The sequence below is a fragment of the Chamaea fasciata genome, unplaced genomic scaffold (assembly GCF_029207755.1).
Source record: "Chamaea fasciata isolate MVZ Bird 193981 ecotype frontalis unplaced genomic scaffold, bChaFas1.0.hap1 SCAF_7, whole genome shotgun sequence".
In the NCBI taxonomy this organism is placed as follows: domain Eukaryota; kingdom Metazoa; phylum Chordata; class Aves; order Passeriformes; family Sylviidae; genus Chamaea; species Chamaea fasciata.
This window is the reverse complement of record NW_027094092.1, coordinates 416361-433131: the sequence shown is the minus strand read 5'-3', so window position 1 is coordinate 433131 and position 16771 is coordinate 416361. Positions and strand designations below refer to the sequence as shown.

Sequence of the window (16771 nt, the reverse complement as noted above, 5' to 3'; positions counted from 1 at the left end):
GAGGAGTTTTCCCCAGTACCACAACTGAAGATTGCTTCTGATGATCTTGGAGGCCTTTTCCAAATTAAATGCTTCCGGGATTCTGCGAGTCAGCGAGCCTGGACTCCATACAGACGGCACCGTTCCTCCGATGTCTGACTGTCCCCTCCGGGATAAATTTGTCCATGTTTCCAGCTAGACCCCCCCGCTCATTCAGCTTATCCCCAAAACTTCCCAGCACCCATCCGCCATCAGTCTCTAATATTCCCGTCAAAGGCTTTTCCCGGGGCAAAGCACGTCCTTCGCAGGTCATTAACACTCCTGGCACACGGAAGGATGTTACAAACCTAAGCAGGGCTCAGTCAAGTGGGTCCTTATCGGTCCCTTTGCGGTTGGTTGTTGTTGTTGTTGTTGCTGTTTTGGGTTTTTTTTTTTGCCTTGGGGACAGTGATTTGGATGAAGGGAAGAGGCGCTAGAGGTTTTGAAGGTATTGGAGAAGATTCCGTCCTCGCCCTGCTGCCTGTGAAACCACAAAAACATTAATTGCCTACAAATTCCAGCAGGAACTCCACACACAGTCACGACTTCATTACGGCCCCGCAGGAGCCGCCTGGGAGCCTCGGGAAACTCCGTGTAAAGAGCAGCGGATAGACCTGGAATGAGTTAAGAGACTTGAAGACTCTCCTGCGACACAGGTTTGGGAGCCGTGTTGGATTTCATGTGTGTTTGCACTGAGCGCTGCTGGTAAAACCCCGCTGGCTGCGACCCCCGAGGATGTCTGCGTGTGCATCCAGCAGCCCCGGGCTCGGCGGGATCAGTGACGGGAGTTGTGGCTGTCACTGACTTCGTCACAGCCTGGCGATGGGCTTTGCATGTCAACCTGATTTTTGGGGGGGAAGATCTGGGAGCGGGAGGATGAGTGGGGAGCGCTCTGCCTGAGCCGCTGTCCCCGTTGCGCTGGCGCCTGCGGTATTCCTGACCTCGCTCCGACCTCCGGCCCAGCTGGAGCGTGTGGAGTGTGTGACAGCTCTGCGCCGCTCGGGGAGCGTGTAGCCCGGGGGATGTGCATCCCTGCAGTGTCTGCCAGCCCTGCTGGCTGCCTGCCCCGCAGCCTCCGCTCCCCTCGCGTTGTCCGTGCCATCCCCGGGGACCGGGATGCGATCCGGCTCGCTCCCTGCGTCCTCGCCCCGAATGCAAGGGGGAATTGCTGTCGCGGCCTCTGCTGAGCGAGCGGTGCCCGCTGCTTCTCCTGGCGTTCAGGAGCTGAAGCTCCCGGGATGGCTCCGTTCGGGAGCGATTCCACAGCCGTGCCCAGCGGAGCTGAGAGAGCGGAACGGAGCTCGGCGCGGGGAGCTGAGTGAGGACCTGAGCTCGGAGTCAAGGCACTGTGCTCAGAGCGAGGTCTTTGCAAGTCCAGCCAAGTGCACATCAATGAGAATTTATGACCAGACCCTTCAGCACAAAGTTTTCCTTGAAAACAGTGATTTTTGTGTTTGACCAGCTCCTTGGAATTACTCAGTGTATTCATCCAGAGTGTTTCGCTTTGTTTGAAAAGGCTTTTCCCCCCAGAGATAAGAAACTCCGCCTCGGTAGTGAGCTGATTGTGGAGCGGCTTCTGTGCTTATCCCTTTGGATAAGAGGCTTTATTATACCAAATTACGGGATAATCTCTGGACACGCAGCCACAGCATCGGATCTCTCCTCCTTTGCTTGTTTTACTTTTTGATCCAGAGCTGCTCAAACCAATCCAGGGGGTCTCCTCTGATAGGAATCACTGTCCTGTTCCTTGTCTGGGAAGCTGGCATCGGCCCAAACTAACGTTTTTTCAAGAAGCCTTCTTTCTCTCGCTCAGCTTTTCCAGACGCCTTGCCCGCTTGTCCTTTTTGCAGTTCTTCAGACCAAAACAAATATCTGATCTCACCCCAAAGGCCAGCAGAGCCTTGGCACGGGGCATTCGTGATGACATCAGTGTCCAGCCTCACTCCGAGCTGCAAGGACAACGGCGTCCCTCGGTCTTTCTCTCCATCCCCTCTGGGAAGTGGCCTTTTCCCTGTCACACCGATACATATTCCTGATTTCTGACAGCCAAGGTGAGTTCTACAGCCTTCCTTAAACCTGTGTGTGCATTAATGCTGCTGGGAGACTGCCTCGGTGTGTAATGTGGTTGATACTATAATGTAGTATAATAATAATAATAATAATGTATTTTAATGTTGTTTTTCTATTCTTGTTAGAAAACAGTGAGGAAAAGGCCCAGAGATTTACGGCTCCAGTTACCCAGGGTGGAGGCTGTGGTGCTCTTAAGGTGAAGGCTCTTAAGCTGAGGTTTGGAGGCGTTTTGAAGAGGGCTGGGAAGTACAAATTTTTTTTTTATATATATCTGTAAGTGGGAACTTTAGGGATGAGACTGCTGCTCCAGCCCCCGGTAGTAGACCACACTGAGGCCTGGCAGAGCATTTCCTTGGGAAGGGCTGTGTGGGTTTCCCTTCTCCCTCAGAAGAGAGAACCAAACCCTTCCATCATTGTGGCGTGTTGTATAAACTTGTAGGCAAACCACAGCAGCTTGAAGTTGGGTTTCCTCGGTGACATTTTGTTTGCTAAATGTGCTTTTTCTGAAGGGATGGTGCTGTCTGGGAAATATATTCCCATAGTTTTACACATTCTGAACATGAGGCGGCTTTTAACGGCTCTGGAAATCAAATTACTGCTCAGTCTGGGTGTTAATTAGGCACAATGAGCGTAACCACAATTAATTTTCTTCGGTGACACAGGTTTAGCCCTGCAAACCAGCCCCTGAACCCTGTGTTTACTTGGCTGTGTTCCTATAGAGACTCTGCATCCCATCCCATCCCATACCTTTGCTCTTCAGACTAGTCCTTAAATCCAAGTTCTCTTTGGAAAATAGCCCTGCCGACCTCATGGGCAGTTTCCTGTTTCTCTGTGTTTCCAGAACCAGTGGGCTGTCCTGTATAACTGCTCCTGACCAAGGGATAATACTGGGGAATAGGAACAAAAAGGGATGAGCAGTGCCAGACTAGCACACCTCCGAAGAAATAAAAATTCCCTTGGCTGCTTTGGGGTTTGCTGCAATCAGGCTTTTTCGCCAGGAGGAGGGATTGATTTTTGTCTCAGTGACGCGGATTATATATGTTGGCACGGCTTCAGTTTGGGCTGGTGCTGAGATCAGATCAGGACCTGCCCTCTGAAATGAGAGCAGGAATCTGATAATACCTCGTGTGTGCAGCTTTGCTGGTGGCAGGGTCGGATATCGGTCTCTTCCTAAAGCTAATGCTGTATTTACATCCAAATAAAACCAGGAAATGTGCAATAATATAGCTGCAGGCTCTCGCGCTGCGCTCCAAGTGCTTTGTCTGCCTTGGCTGACAAAATGCTCTTGGCTCCTGATCAAAGGAAAGTAAGTGGAAACTGGTTTTCTCTTGATGTTAAGAAAGCTCCTGACAGAGAGTCCCTGCAAGGCTGGTTAAGAGCCCGGGCCCCGTGGTAGGCTAGGAAAACTCATTGAAGAGAAACGCGGAGAGCAACGGCGGTGCGGAATGACTTGGGAAAGGGCTGCGTGAGGAAATGGCATCCTGATGGCTGGGTTAGGGCCGCAGGCATCCAGGGGATGGCCTGAAGCAGCAGGTGAGGGGCCGGGGTCACTCACAGAGGTGGTTTGGGGCAGATGCCTGCCAGGTGTTGGAAAGCCCTTCCCTCTGGCTCTCCGCTGGCGGCACAGCCTCCCGGGCTCAGCAGGTAGCCGGTGTCTTCTCCTCCTCCAGGAGCTAAGCCTGTGCAGGAATGATAGAATCACAGAATCACACGACGTGGGGCGCAATGCCTAATCACGGGCGGTTTGGCCTGGCATTGCATTAAGCCGTCCGTTGTCACCGCACAAGGCCACGGGAGCACTGGGATGTGAACTGGCGGCGCCCGGAGCCTCGGAGCAAGCCTGGCGGGCTGTTGGAAACGACCCTTCCATGCACCTGGGGATGGGAGCCGTGTGAGGTGTTGCTCGGGCCCCTGCCTGGCTCTGGACTGGCTCCGGAGGGATGATCAGTGGCAGTAAGTGCTATGAGGAGCAGCCGAGGGAGCTGGGGGGGTTCAGCCTGGAGAAAAGGAGGCTGAGGGGGACGTTCTGCTCTTTACAGCTCCTTGGCAGAAAGGTGCGGCCAAGTGGGGGTCAGGCTCTGCTCACGGGGCACAAGGGGTAGGAGAGGAAATTACCTCAAATTGCACCGGGGGAAGGTCAGGTGGGACGTCGGGAGAGATTTTTGTCATGTAAAGGGTTGTCAGGCGCTGGAAGGGGCTGCCCAGGGAGCCCTGCAGGCGTTCAGGAAAGGACTGGACATGGCACTCAGTGCTCTGGGCTGGATGAGAATCGGTCGCAGGTTGGACTCAGTGGTCTGGGGGTCTTTTCCAACCTGGATGATTCTGCGCCTCCGTGATCAGAGGGCTGGAGCAGCTTCGCTCTGGAGACAGGCTGGGAGAGCGGGGGGTGTTCAGCCTGGAGAAAACTCCAGGCTGACTTCAGAGCCCTTTCCAGCGCCTGAAGGGCTCCGGGAGAGCTGCAGAGGAACTTGGAACAAGAGACGGAGGGACACGGCACGGGGCAACGGCTTCCCACCGCCAGAGGTCAGAGTTAGGTGGGAGACCGGGAAAAAATTCTTCCCTGTGCGGGTGCCGAGGCCCTGGCACAGGGTGCCCAAAGCAGCTGCGGCCGCCCCAGGATCCCTGGAAGCGTCCAAGGCCAGGCTGGACGGGGCGTGGGGCCACCCGGGCCGGTGGAAGGCGTCGCTGCCAGGGCACGCGGCGGCACCGGCCGGGCCCCGAGCTCCCGTCCAGCGGCGCCGCTCGGCTCCGCCGCGGCTCCGCCGTCCCCGCCGCAGGGCCCCGGGCGGGGCGGGCTCAGGGCGGGGCGGTGCCGCCGCCTCTTCCGCCCCGCGCCGTCACCGCGCCCGCCCCGCCCCGCCCCGCCGAGCCCGGACTCCCCCCGCAGCCCCGGCCGAGCCGGCCCGGCCCGGCCCGGGAGCTCCCGGCCATGCAGCCCCGCGGCCCCGGCCCCGCCGAGCCCCGCCGGGCGGTCCCGCCGGGCCGCAGCCGGGCGCGCTCCCGGGGCGCGGCGGGCGCGGCGCTCCTGCCCTCCATGCTGATGTTCGGCGTCATCCTGGCCTCCAGCGGGCTCCTCCTCATGATCGAGCGCGGCATCCTCGCCCAGGTCGGGCCGCCGCCGCTGCACCCGTCCCCGGGGCTGTCCCGGCGGGACGGGCGGGACTCGACGGCGGAGCTGGAGCTGGAGGTGCTGCGGGACACGCGGAACCGCACGATCCGCGCCCTGTGCGGGCAGCGCTCCATGCCCCGCAGCGTCTGGGAGCTGCCGCCCGGGCAGCGCCGCACGGTGCTCCGGCACCTCCTGGTCAGCGACAAGTACCGCTTCCTCTACTGCTACGTGCCCAAGGTGGCCTGCTCCAACTGGAAGCGCGTCGTGAAGGTGCTGGAAGGGGCTCTGGAGAGCGTGGACGTGCGGGGCAAGATGGACCACAAGAGCGACCTGGTGTTCCTGGGTGACATGAAGCCGGAGGAGATCAGCTACCGCCTGAAGCACTACTACAAGTTCATCTTCGTGCGGAACCCCGTGGAGAGGCTGCTCTCGGCCTACCGGAATAAATTCGGCGAGATCAAGGAGTACCAGCAGAAGTACGGCGTGGAGATCGTCCGGCGGTACCGGAAGAACGGGTGGAACTCGGCCGGCGACGACGTGACCTTCTCCGAGTTTCTGCAGTACCTGCTGGACGAGGACGTGGAGCGAATGAACGAGCACTGGATGCCCATCTACAACCTGTGCCAACCCTGCGCTGTCACGTACGACTTCATCGGCTCCTACGAGCAGCTGCACGCCGACGCCAACCACGTGCTGGAGCACGTCCAGGCTCCCTCCTTCGTCCGCTTCCCGGAGCGCCAGGCCTGGTACAAGCCCGTCACGGCCGAGACGCTGCACTACTACCTGTGCAACACCCCGCGCCGCCTGATCAGAGAGCTCCTCCCCAAATACATCCTGGACTTCTCCCTCTTCGCCTACCCCCTGCCCAACACCACCAGCCAGTTCTGCAGGCAGTGAGCGGTACCTGTCGAGAGACAGGTGGGAGTTCTGCCTTGGCTACAAGGATGTGCTTGCAACAGCCCTGGCTGCTGTGTGAAGCACGCTCCTCTATGCATTAGTTCCTAATTTTATACTTTGTAAGCACTCTTTATATAAAATACTCTCTACCGCCTTCGCTACTTAGGATCCTTTTTGTATCTCTCTGACTGTCCCATGTACCTAACGCCGCTGGCTGGAGCACAGTGGCTTTTGTATCCCTCTTTTGCTCTAAATCCTTTTTTTTACACCATGACATGGAGAACTCCTGTAAGGAATCTGAGAAATTTATATATTTTCAGTATTTTTCTTCCTTTTTGGGGTTTTGTACTAAGCGTTGGTTGAATTGAGATCGTAACGTGGCAGTTGATGCACTAAAAGTTAGCGCTGTTAAACCAGTCCCGGGTGGGTTTGGGGTGTATGCAGAAAAAAAAATAATAAACAAGGTCCCATTTATCCTTTATTTTCTCATTGCAGATGGTACTTTAGTGAGGCTGGTCATTTTTTCTATGTCAGTAGTACCTCTGGTTTTTATTTTTATTATTGCTATTATTATTTACCATTGGAATATAACTAGGGACAGGATAATACCCCCTTTTTTTTTTGGGGGGGGGGGTGATTTTGGAAATACAACTATTTACCCAACATCGTGTATCAGATGCAATGTCAAGCCATCACATTCTGCCCTTGTCTCTGAATTGAAGCAATACAGACTCGAGATAAGATCAAAGCCCACCCTGGTCCTTAGGATGGAAAACAGATCCACAGGCCACGTGCCAGCTTGCAGCCTCGTGGGTCCCTGCGTGGAAACCACTGTGGAAAACCCCTTTCCGGAGCCATGCTTGAAACAGTGGCAATTTGTGGATTGATTCTTGGTCCTTTAATAGCTGTACACACCCTCTTTGTAGCTCTTGTATTTAATTATGGCTCTGAAATCGGTAAAGTTTGGGAGATAACGCAGGATGTTGTTCCTGGGAGGCTGTGTCCTCATTTCTAATAAAGTTTTTATATGAATTAGCCTGTTAGTGCTTTTCCTTGGGATTGTTTATGTCCTTGGAGAGGCCTCTGCTCCTCGTGCTGAGCCACAACAGAAAGGTGGGGTGAATTGGTTGTTTCTGTCGTGGGTAATTAATTTTTTAATTGCCAGAGCTGCACCAACACGTGGAGAAGGGACACGTCAGAGCCGAATGCATAACAGGACACAGGGAGACGGGATGAAAAGCAGCGGAATGGGCTACAAAATGCCGTGGGGTTAGTACAAAGTGGTAGGCATGGGTTGTGGAGCTGGTGACTTCCTGGGATTCCTCTCTTAATTTTCCTTCCCCCATTTTAAGGTCTTTTCTGCAGGATTTTACCGTTTTCTGAAAGAAGGGCATGGAGCCACATCCGACCCCACCGCTGGGGTAAGCGGCCGAGGGCAGTTTGGGCTGAGGGGTTTTTACCTTTGCTGAGGGGGTCATGACTGGGTATGAGGACAATGACTGCAACATTCACGGATTTGAGTTTCTGGCTGTGTCCTGAATCTGTGGGCATCGATGCCGGGCCAAAAACTGCTCAGAAATTGGCTTTCCTCTCTTCATGCCCACGCTGAAATCAGCAGCATTCCTGTCTGTCCCCAGGGGTTTTGGTGCTCGGTGCTGGAAGAACTGGAGATCTGTCCTCCAGCTAAAGGCACCAGATCCGGCTGGGAATCGGATTTTGGTTTGTAAAACAGATGCTGTTGGGGGGGGTGGGCTGAGCTGTAATTAAACCTGACCTCCTGGTCTCCCTAACTAGGAATAAGTTGGTGAGACTTCGCTATCTTTGCTTCTGGGAACATTTCCCACTTGCTTAGTGATTTGGTTTTTTAATTAAATGTTTATTTCTCGGTAGTTTTAAAGGTTTATGCTGCTTGTTTGTTTATCTGCTGCAGCTTCTGTTCTCTGTATTAAATTTCTGTCTCTTTTCCCCTTAATCTAATTTTCTGTGCACAAGATTTTGCTTTTCTCGGACTCTCTCACTCATTTTCTGAGCATCACTGATCACCCTTTTCTCTTTAAATAAAGCCAAGAAGCTCCCACCTCATTGTACCTTCCCGTGAGGAGGATTTTAATTCAGGTAGAGCCTTGTAGCTTGGGAAGGAGTTTGTCTGCAGGTCAGCAAAAATGAGAGATCTATCAGGTTTCTGTTGTTTGGGCTTCATTTTATCTGTGGCCAATGGTCCAGTTCTCTGTGGCAGCTTTGGACAAGTAGAGTGAACAAAAAGTCAGCTCTCTCTGCAGCTGTATCGTTTCTTCCCTTTGTCAGGTATTTCTCCAGGGTGGAATAAATCAGGAGGAGATTCCAGAGCTGACAGCAGGTGCTGGAGGTGAGAGGTGATGAGCAGGATCCAGCCATCCCCTGGAGCACGGGAAAAGGGGTGACAGCTGCAGGAGCAGGGAGGAAAACATGAAGTTTATTAACTGGTTTGGATCTGTTCCAGTCTGGCAGCTCCTTTTCCCACCTTTCCATCCCTACACGTGCAGTTATCCCACAGAATCAAAAGGGAATCTTTCCTCTTTTGAATTCCGTTTTGTTAATCCTCAGTTCTGCACTGAATGCCCCAAATTTCCCCAAGTGTAAAACCTGAGGTTTTGGCGTCAGGGTTGGTCCCTGCTTTTTCCTCACTCGCTTATTCCAATTTTGTGCTGGAAAATCGCATCCCTGACCCCACTGCGCTCGTGTTCTCCCTGTAGAACCCCGTTCAGGGATGTGGAGACACCCCAACAGTAATTCCGCCTCATGACACAGAAACCTTCTGATTCCCTCTAAAGTACCTCAAAGATTTTGTCATTAATCATTTCTTCTCCTGCTCAGTTTTTGGAATTTGGAGCTGGTTTGGTGCTCCCCTGCGGACCAGGGAACGAGACAGGTTAGGAACCTTCGCTGTTCCAAAAATCTCACTCCGAGTGTCATCTTCTTTACTAATTCCAACAGTGCACCTGCAGAGCCTCGTTCCACCCTTTCCAAACCCCAAGCTGCTGGCTTTTGGCATCGTGACTCTGGGAAGGGCTTAGGAACGCGTTCCCTCTGGTCCCCATGCTCCGCTCAGGCTGTATGTCAGGTTTATCCCCTTTCCTGTGGGTCTTCTGTGGATTTTGCAGGAATAGCTGACTTCCTGGCCAGGCACTGGGGCTGAAATAAACACATTAATGCTGCCAGTCGCCAAGCTGGCTGGTGGCCATGACCCTGGATCTAGCGGGAATAAAGCTTTGGGAATGGCGGCAGGAGCAAGCAGTGCCGGGGGCGGCTGCTCTGTCGCTTGCCGGCGGCCTCACACCAGCCTGGCTTCTGCTCCTCTTGGCTCCCAGCCTCCCTCCCGACGGACGAGAGTCACCACAGCCTGTGGATCTTGCTTTGAGGACCAGCATCCTTGGGATGTTCCTTCCCTCGCGGGCGGGATTTTGAAAGAGCCAAAGGAAAGCGTCTCCAATGGGTCTATTGTGTGTCGAGATGTTTTGGTACTCATAGAATCCCGGAATGGTTTGGGTTGGAAGGGACCTTAAAGACAGTCCAGTTCGAGCCCCCTGCCATGGGTGGGTTTGAGAGGGTGTCGGGCACATCCCTGGACGAGGCTCTTTGCCACAGTAAACCAAGGAAGTGAGGAAAGCTGGGATGAAAAGCGCGGCGCCCGAGCGCTGCCCCCGCCCTGCACCGCTCGGCTTTTATCGCAGCTATTTTGCATGTGAATGAGAACTTTCCCACTTCCTTCTGGGGCTTGAATTGGCAAACGGGGAGCTGTTAAAAAATCTCCAGTCTTCAGCCCCGACAAAGGATGGTTGCCATGGAAATAATGGAAGTTGCATCGTGAGCAAAATATGTCCAGGCCCGGCGCCAGCGGGAGGGAGGAGGGAACACCTTGTCGGTCACGCACCTTCTGCCAGGGCCCGTGTGCCTCCACGTGGTTTTCCTTCTCCTTGGCCGTTTGTCCTTTGGGTTAAAAGAGGAGGAATCACAAGTGTCATGGCTGGATGGGAAGGGCTTGTAGAACTCCGCCTGCTCTTTCCACAGTGCTGGTGCCACCAGATTCAGAAGAGCTGCCCCACATTTAGGATCCCAAAGGATGTCGGTAGGAGAGTTGGAACAGAAGCTGGAATCCCACCTCAGGTAACAGGCAGGGGTTTCCTGTCTCAGTTATATCCAGCCTCTACTTCGTGTTTGGGAATCTTCCTGGTCTGTTTTCCGCTTGCCTATAAAGACACACAAGGTCTGTCTGGGGAAAAAAAAAACCAAACAACCTTTGGATTTTAAACTGTCCAAAAGCCTTTTCCTTTGCAGACCCACAGCTATAAACTGCATCTTCTGTTGCTTTCAGCAAATCTTAATGTGATTCCGAGCCAAGAAGCTTGAGGAATTTGCTTTATACCTCTCCAAGGTGCTAATGGGAGCCGCAGAATCCTTGCTGAGCTATGAGAGGGACTAAAACAAATCTCCATCAAGGTTTATCCATGAGCTGCAGAGCTCTTCGGCGAGGCCCAGAATCGGAGCGGATACTGCACCTTTCAGTGTCTCTGGTGAGTGGTATTTGCTGGTGAGAGCTTGGAATGGGGAACAGCAGGGCACTTCCCAGCCTAAAACATCCTTCTGCTCTCCTGAAAGCACCAGGGGCTTGGGAAGAAGCGCAAAGCAACCAGAAAAATCCCATTTATTGCTGTTGGGGAGCATCAGGTGAGGAGGAAAACAGGGATGTGGGAACCAGCAGCCATACACAAGTGCCTGAGGAAACCCCTGTTGAAGCTGCCACTGTCTGAGGGAATTTTCAGGTGCCAGAGTGCAGAGTAAAGGATAAAGAGCGTGGCTGGGTATAGGCTCAGATCCCCTGCCAGCAGCAGAGCGGAACTGAGAAGTTGAGGAGAATAAATTCAGGCTCATTTCTAACCTGAGAAAGGGCCAAGCAGGGGGGAGCAGCAAAGGCTTGAGATATAAAACGTGAAAACAGAGTAAATGCATGTAAATATCTGGATCCTCAGGCTGCTTGTTCATCCCGCACCTCAATCTCACCTCCTGATCATTAGCAAGTCCAAGTGGATGTTAAGCTGATGAGAGCCCAGCGAGCCTGACCTTTGGGGAGAATCCCAGAATGATTTTGATGGGAACAGACCTTAAAAATCACCTAGCCCCACCTCCTGCCATGGGCAGGGACACCTTCCACCACGGCAGGTTGCTCTGAGTCCCATCCAGAATCAAGGGGTTCCGTGGGATCGTGGGGGCCGGGAGGCTGTTGGGGGCTTTGAAGGGAGCAGCAGCTGGGTATGAGGAGCTGGGGGCACTCGGGGCGGCCACGAGAACATCTGGTTTGTGGCAGAGCCCTGGCAGCAGGGCAGGGCTGGGGGCTCTGTCCTGCTGCGTGCTCACAAAGAGCTCCCTGGAGCCAGGACTGGCTCCGGCAGCAAATCCCTGCTGCTGACAGGACGATGTGGCAGAGGCACAAAGCCAGTGTGAGCACCCCGGGCGCTCGGCTCCGCGCCGGAGCCTTCCCTGGAGCAGCTCCGCAGGAATCCACCCTCCGCTCGCTGGCTTCAGACAATTCCTTACAAGAAATCGCTTTAACCGAGCCTCGCAATAGCAAGGGTGAGGCCTGCAGCGCTTCAGTAGATCTTCGAAGACTTGTAAGTGGTGAGCGTCCTCCGGGGTGGGCCAGGGCGGCTGCCTTGGTGGGGACACTGCGCAGTGTCCCACGGCCCCGTCCCGGCCTGTCACAGCCCTCCCTTCCCTGGTCCAGGCTGGGATGCTCCTGCACACCCCGTCCCTGCCACCCCTCTGGTTTTCAGGGCTCAGGTCCTGTTTGCCCGGCGTTTAACACAACCCCACCCTTCCCCGTGGCTCCCAATTCCAAACCTGCTCTCTTAGAGCATTATTTTTCCCCGGGGATGTTTCCGCCAGCTGCTCCCTCCCATCCACACGTGGCCCCGGAGGGCTCGGCAGAATTCCCCATCCCACAGGGACTGCTGGCAGGAAGCAATCTGGCAGGCAACATGTTTAGAGGAGACTAATGTCTCGGAGCCACTGAACCATTTAATTGCCAATAAACACAGCCCACACGTAAATAATTATGGAGACCCAGGAACTGTGTCGTCTTCCGTGGAAGGAAGGAACTGGCAGCCTGGAAACGCCCCACGGCAAGGGGAGAAATGAAGATTTCTTGTTAATGCAGGAGGGATGAGCATCAGTAAACCTGCCTGCATATTTCCAGGTGTTGCTTTGGGCTCAGGGTGGCCCAGGAGGTGATGGTTCCTGATGGAGTGAGAAAGACCAGGCTGTGCTTTGGGGTGAGTTTGAGGGTAAATCTTGAAAATTCATCCATTTGCTTCACCAGGCTTCTGTTGCAACCCAGTGGGATTACTGAAATATCTTTTTTTTTTTTTTTGCCACACTTTCGGGACAAAGAGCTGCGAGGACCCTAGTTCAGAACTTTGGAGTTTTATCAGTACCATGCACGTCCTCAGCAACGCAGACTTTCCCTCCAGAGCCCTGCTAAAATCTGTAGGGACCCTTTCTTCCCCTGCCAGGACATCTCATCCCATTCCAGCCCCTGCCTTGAGCAGGGACGCCTTGCACTAGACCAGATTGCTCTCTAAGCCCTGTCCAGCCTGGCCTTGGACGTTTCCAGGGATGGGGCAGCCACAGCTTCTCTGGGCAGCCTGTGCCAGGGCCTCGGCACCCTCTCGGGGAAGAATTTCTTCCTGGTCTCCCATCCTGCCCTCTGGCAGCGTGAAGCCATTCCCCCTTGTCACTCCAGGCCCATGTCCCGAGTCCCTCTGCAGCTCTCTTGGAGCCCCTTTAGGCACGGGAAGCGGCTCCAAGGTTTCCCTGGAGCCTTAGGCATCCCCACGGCCATCTTTCACCTCCTGAGGTTGCCCTAGTTCCGTTCCCGGAACAGGCGGATGTCACCACGCAGAGCCCCCCACTGCCCCCACCAGCGGAGCCGCCTCGCTCCAGCAATTTGGCTTTTCCCAGGGGGGGTTTGATGGGTTCCTATGGCAACCAAGAGCCGCTCTGCGGCGCTTCCCCGCGTGGCAATCGGCGCTCGCCTCCTTTGTGGAGTTAGCGCCCGTCACCTGCGCGCTGCGCGTGGCCCCGGCTCCATCCCGCTCATCACAGCCAGGAGGTGGGCTGGGGCATCCGAGGGGGACGGCCACCCCTGCCTGGCTGGAGCATCCCCTCCTGTTCTCCGCTGCCAGGGGCTGTGGGATGGCTCCGTCCCTGCTGCAGGCAATGTCTGTGTCTCCCGCGTTGCTCCCAAAATTGGATATTAACGTGCTGTAAAAACGATGCTTCGAGTGGGAGGCTTTTGGGGTGTCTCCCAGCCCTGCTCCATCCTTGGCACGCTGGAGAGCCCCAGGCAGTGGCACCGAGCCGGGGATGTGTCTGTAGGTTTTTGGGGGGACTGGGACAAGGCACCCCATCCCTCATCATCACCTTGGGGAGCGATGTTGAACTGAGCGTGGTAAATGCCAGCTTTGTCCCTGAGCGAGGGCACGGTGACTGTGGCGTGTGACTAAGGAGATTCTTGGCATCTGCAGCGGGAGCGGGATGATGGATAAAACAGATGAGTGAGGAGTAAACGGGGGTTTAGGAAATCTTGGTTAATTTGCTGCAGCGAGAGCTTGCTACGCTCACAGAAATTAAAGTGTGAGCACTCCAAAGCGTCTCGCAGTGACGGAGGAGGAGGAGGAGGCACCGGGGGAATACGGGATGAGTCGGAAGTGGGTACATCCATAAATCAGCTGTGGTGCTTTCAATAATTCAACAGTGCTGGAGTATGCAGCAGTTCACAGAGAGGTGATGTCCGTGGGAAGGTGCTCAGTCTGCCTGATCCGGTGGGATCCGGCCCCCCGGTGTCCAAGGCCAGGTTGAATGGGGTTTGGAGCAACCTGGGCTGCTGGGAGGTGTTCCTCCCCACAGCAGGGAGTGGAACTGGGTGGGGTTTAAGGTCCCTTCCATCCCAAACCAGGACCCATTCCGGGTCATCACGGCGAGCCTGAGCCGTATCAACTGTGCTTTTAGCCCAAAAGAAGTGCAAATCAGCCTGATTCACTCCTGCACATGTCACAGGCCTGCCTCTTTAACCAGAGCCGAGATCTGCCAGGAGAGCTGGCCTCAGTTTGCACAGCCCGTGGAATCTGCTCAGAGAAATGCAAAAGATATTTTGCAAGCCCTGTCAAGGAAATCAGAAGCAGCGGCTTGAGTCAGAATGTTATTCGCAATAAACCAGGAAACAATAGTAGTAATAATAGTAATAAAAAATAATGAATCAACAATCTCTAAGCCTTTTCCAGATCCACAAATAAAATTTGCCCAATGATCCTGGCTCAGTGAAAGAGCTTCTCTGTTCTGGATGTTTTGTCATCCCTGGTGACATCTAGGCAGAACAAACGCAGCAAGAGGGGGGATAAAAGTCCATGGAAAATTACCAGGCTAATTTTGTTTGCTGTGCCTGATTTGGAGGCAGAGGGGGAAATTTCTGGGAGTGCACATGGAACCATTGTTGATCCCTCGTGTGAATTTAGAGTTGATGCTCATCTCAATTCATTCTGCAGTGCAGGACAAAGGGCCTCATCATCTGCAGCCATGGAAGAAACCTGGATGGGGATCAAATAATGGGAATAATACCTCGCCTGTAGGTAAGCTCTTCCAAATAATCATTTCTCGAGTGCTTTTGAAAGAACATCGCTGGAATAAATTGCATTATCTGCCCCTTAGAGCTGTAAACACCTAAACAGGCTGACCAAAATTTTCCCTTCCTGGGCGGTGTCCTGGCAGATGGGCGAGCTACAGGCACCAAATCCTGGTAGAGAAGAGGGTCACAGAATGGAATTGTTTAGGTTGGAAAAGATCTTTAAGATCATCGAGTCCAACTGTTATCAACCATATTTCAACGAACAAGAGAGTTTGTAAGGAAGAAACAGCCGCAGGGAGAACGTTTGTGCAAAACTCTTAATAATTGAGAATGATTTAACAAAAATATCCCCTTTATACCCCCTGGTTCCTGGGAGAAAAGCTTCGAGCAGCTTCCTGAGGAAAGCTCTGGAGAGTCAGCCTTCAAACATGTTTTCCTCCCTCATTTATCTGATTAATTTACTTTCATTAAGAAAAAAAACCCCGCGTTCTCCTTTATATATCCAGTTTCTGTGAATCACAGGCTGCAGCTCCGGGATTTCTGTGTTTATTCTCAGAAGTCACTCAGCTTTTAGCTCACCCTCCCAAAATACTGTTTTGCCTTTTCCTGCAGGTGATGTGGGGAATGAGCAAAACATCTCAACAGGGGGACCTGAGGGCGGGGATTTTCTCTCCCAGTGCTCAATAAATGCAAATTCTAGTCTAGTCTGGAAACATGGAAGAGAAAACCTCATCCTCTTTGTGGATCACTTCTCTGGGATGGATATATGGATTTTAAATGGTCCTGCAGATAAATGCAGTCATGGGAATGAGTGGGTGGCAGAGTTGGGGAGGAGAAAAAGGCTAAGACACTAATTTAGGGAAATTTAGGAGTTTTAATTAAGAGTGAAGTAATAGAGGCTGTGATGGGATGAAATTAGGAGCTGGCAGTGACGGGACATAAAGAAATGGCTTCAGACAGAGGGCAGGGTTAAATGGGACACTGGGAAGGAATTCTTGGCTCTGAGGGTGGTGAGGCCCTGGCACAGGCTGCCCAGAGAAGCTGTGGCTGCTCCATCCCTGGAAGTGTCCGAGGCCAGGCTGGATGGGGGTGGAGCAACCTGGTCCGACACTAATCCCGGCCTGACCTCCAGGGATCTGCCACTGCCCAGGACTGGGACAGAGCTAACCACATCCAAGCTGGCATCTTCCTGGGCTGTGACTGAGCTGCAGCCAAGGGTTTCTGGGGTTTGTGGGATTCACATCAACACACACACACACAGATTCCAAGCTCTTGAAGCCTTTATTACAGGAATGACAAACAGGGACCTTCTGCCTTGCCTGGCTCCTCCGGGACGAGCAGCCCAGGCCCAAGGAAGCTGCAGGAAGTCGCGGAGGGAGCCGCACTGTGGGCATGCGAGAGAGGCCACTGGCACTGCGTTGGATGGGTCTCTGCCTCTGCTGCCCACCCCACAGAAGACCACGAGTCCTTCTAGGGCCACCATGAGCGCCTCAGCCAGAGGGTGAGTGAACTTGTGGGATCAAGGGAGTGGCTGTGGGATCCTGCTGGGGTCCAGCCAGCCGTGTCTGCGCTGGATGCTCCCGAGCTGCCGGTGGAAGCGGGAATGCTGGCCAGTGCCACGGGCAGGTTCTGTGCAGGGCTGAGGACCTGCTGCCTTTGAAGTCCTGTCCTCGGGCACGAGGAGCAGTGGGAGGTGACGGCTTGGCCCCGCAGAGCAGGGCGGCTGGGAGCTGCCGTGGCCCTGAGCTCTGGTGCCTATGGGGGTGCTGGTGCCTGTGGGCTGTTCCCAAGGGTGTCTCCTGGGAAATCAAGAGGTTAAAACCTGGATGGGAATTGGGTGTAAGGAGACGCTGCCTTCGGCATGTGCTGCTGGCACAGTGGCCACAGAGGCACCTCAGACACCGAGGAGCACCGACAAGCAAACCCGCCCTTCACCTGGCAGCTTCTGAGATAGAGCAACCTGGCACTGGGATTCCCACCCCCACTGCAGGACCCTGAATGTGGACATATATCCAGCTAAA

The 16771-nt window shown here is 54.1% G+C and overlaps 1 protein-coding gene and 2 long non-coding RNA genes across 4 annotated transcripts; all 3 read left to right on the top strand.

Annotated features, from left to right (window-relative positions):
• The first annotated feature begins 1266 nt into the window (after window positions 1-1266).
• LOC136291950 (uncharacterized) lies at window positions 1267-8936 on the top strand. Its single transcript, XR_010721811.1, has 5 exons — window positions 1267-2069; window positions 2214-2284; window positions 7260-7363; window positions 7447-7515; window positions 8399-8936. It is a non-coding gene; the product is annotated as an uncharacterized lncRNA (long non-coding RNA).
• CHST14 (carbohydrate sulfotransferase 14) lies at window positions 4982-7129 on the top strand. Its single transcript, XM_066187066.1, has one exon. The coding sequence runs from the start codon at window positions 5018-5020 to the stop codon at window positions 6092-6094; it is 1077 nt and encodes a 358-aa protein (XP_066043163.1). The 5' UTR covers window positions 4982-5017; the 3' UTR covers window positions 6095-7129.
• A 2797-nt stretch (window positions 8937-11733) lies between the features above and the next one.
• On the top strand, window positions 11734-16717 carry LOC136291948 (uncharacterized). Of its 2 annotated transcripts, none has more exons than XR_010721810.1 (3): window positions 11734-12399; window positions 14671-14754; window positions 16041-16717. It is a non-coding gene; the product is annotated as an uncharacterized lncRNA (long non-coding RNA). The 2 variants fall into 2 exon arrangements; XR_010721809.1 differs by having other exon boundaries at window positions 16029-16717.
• Window positions 16718-16771: the final 54 nt, after the last annotated feature.

Coding starts and splice junctions, on each gene's coding strand:
- CHST14 (XM_066187066.1), top strand. CDS start 5,018: ATGCAGCCCCGCGGCCCCGGCCCCGCCGAGCCCCGCCGGGCGGTCCCG.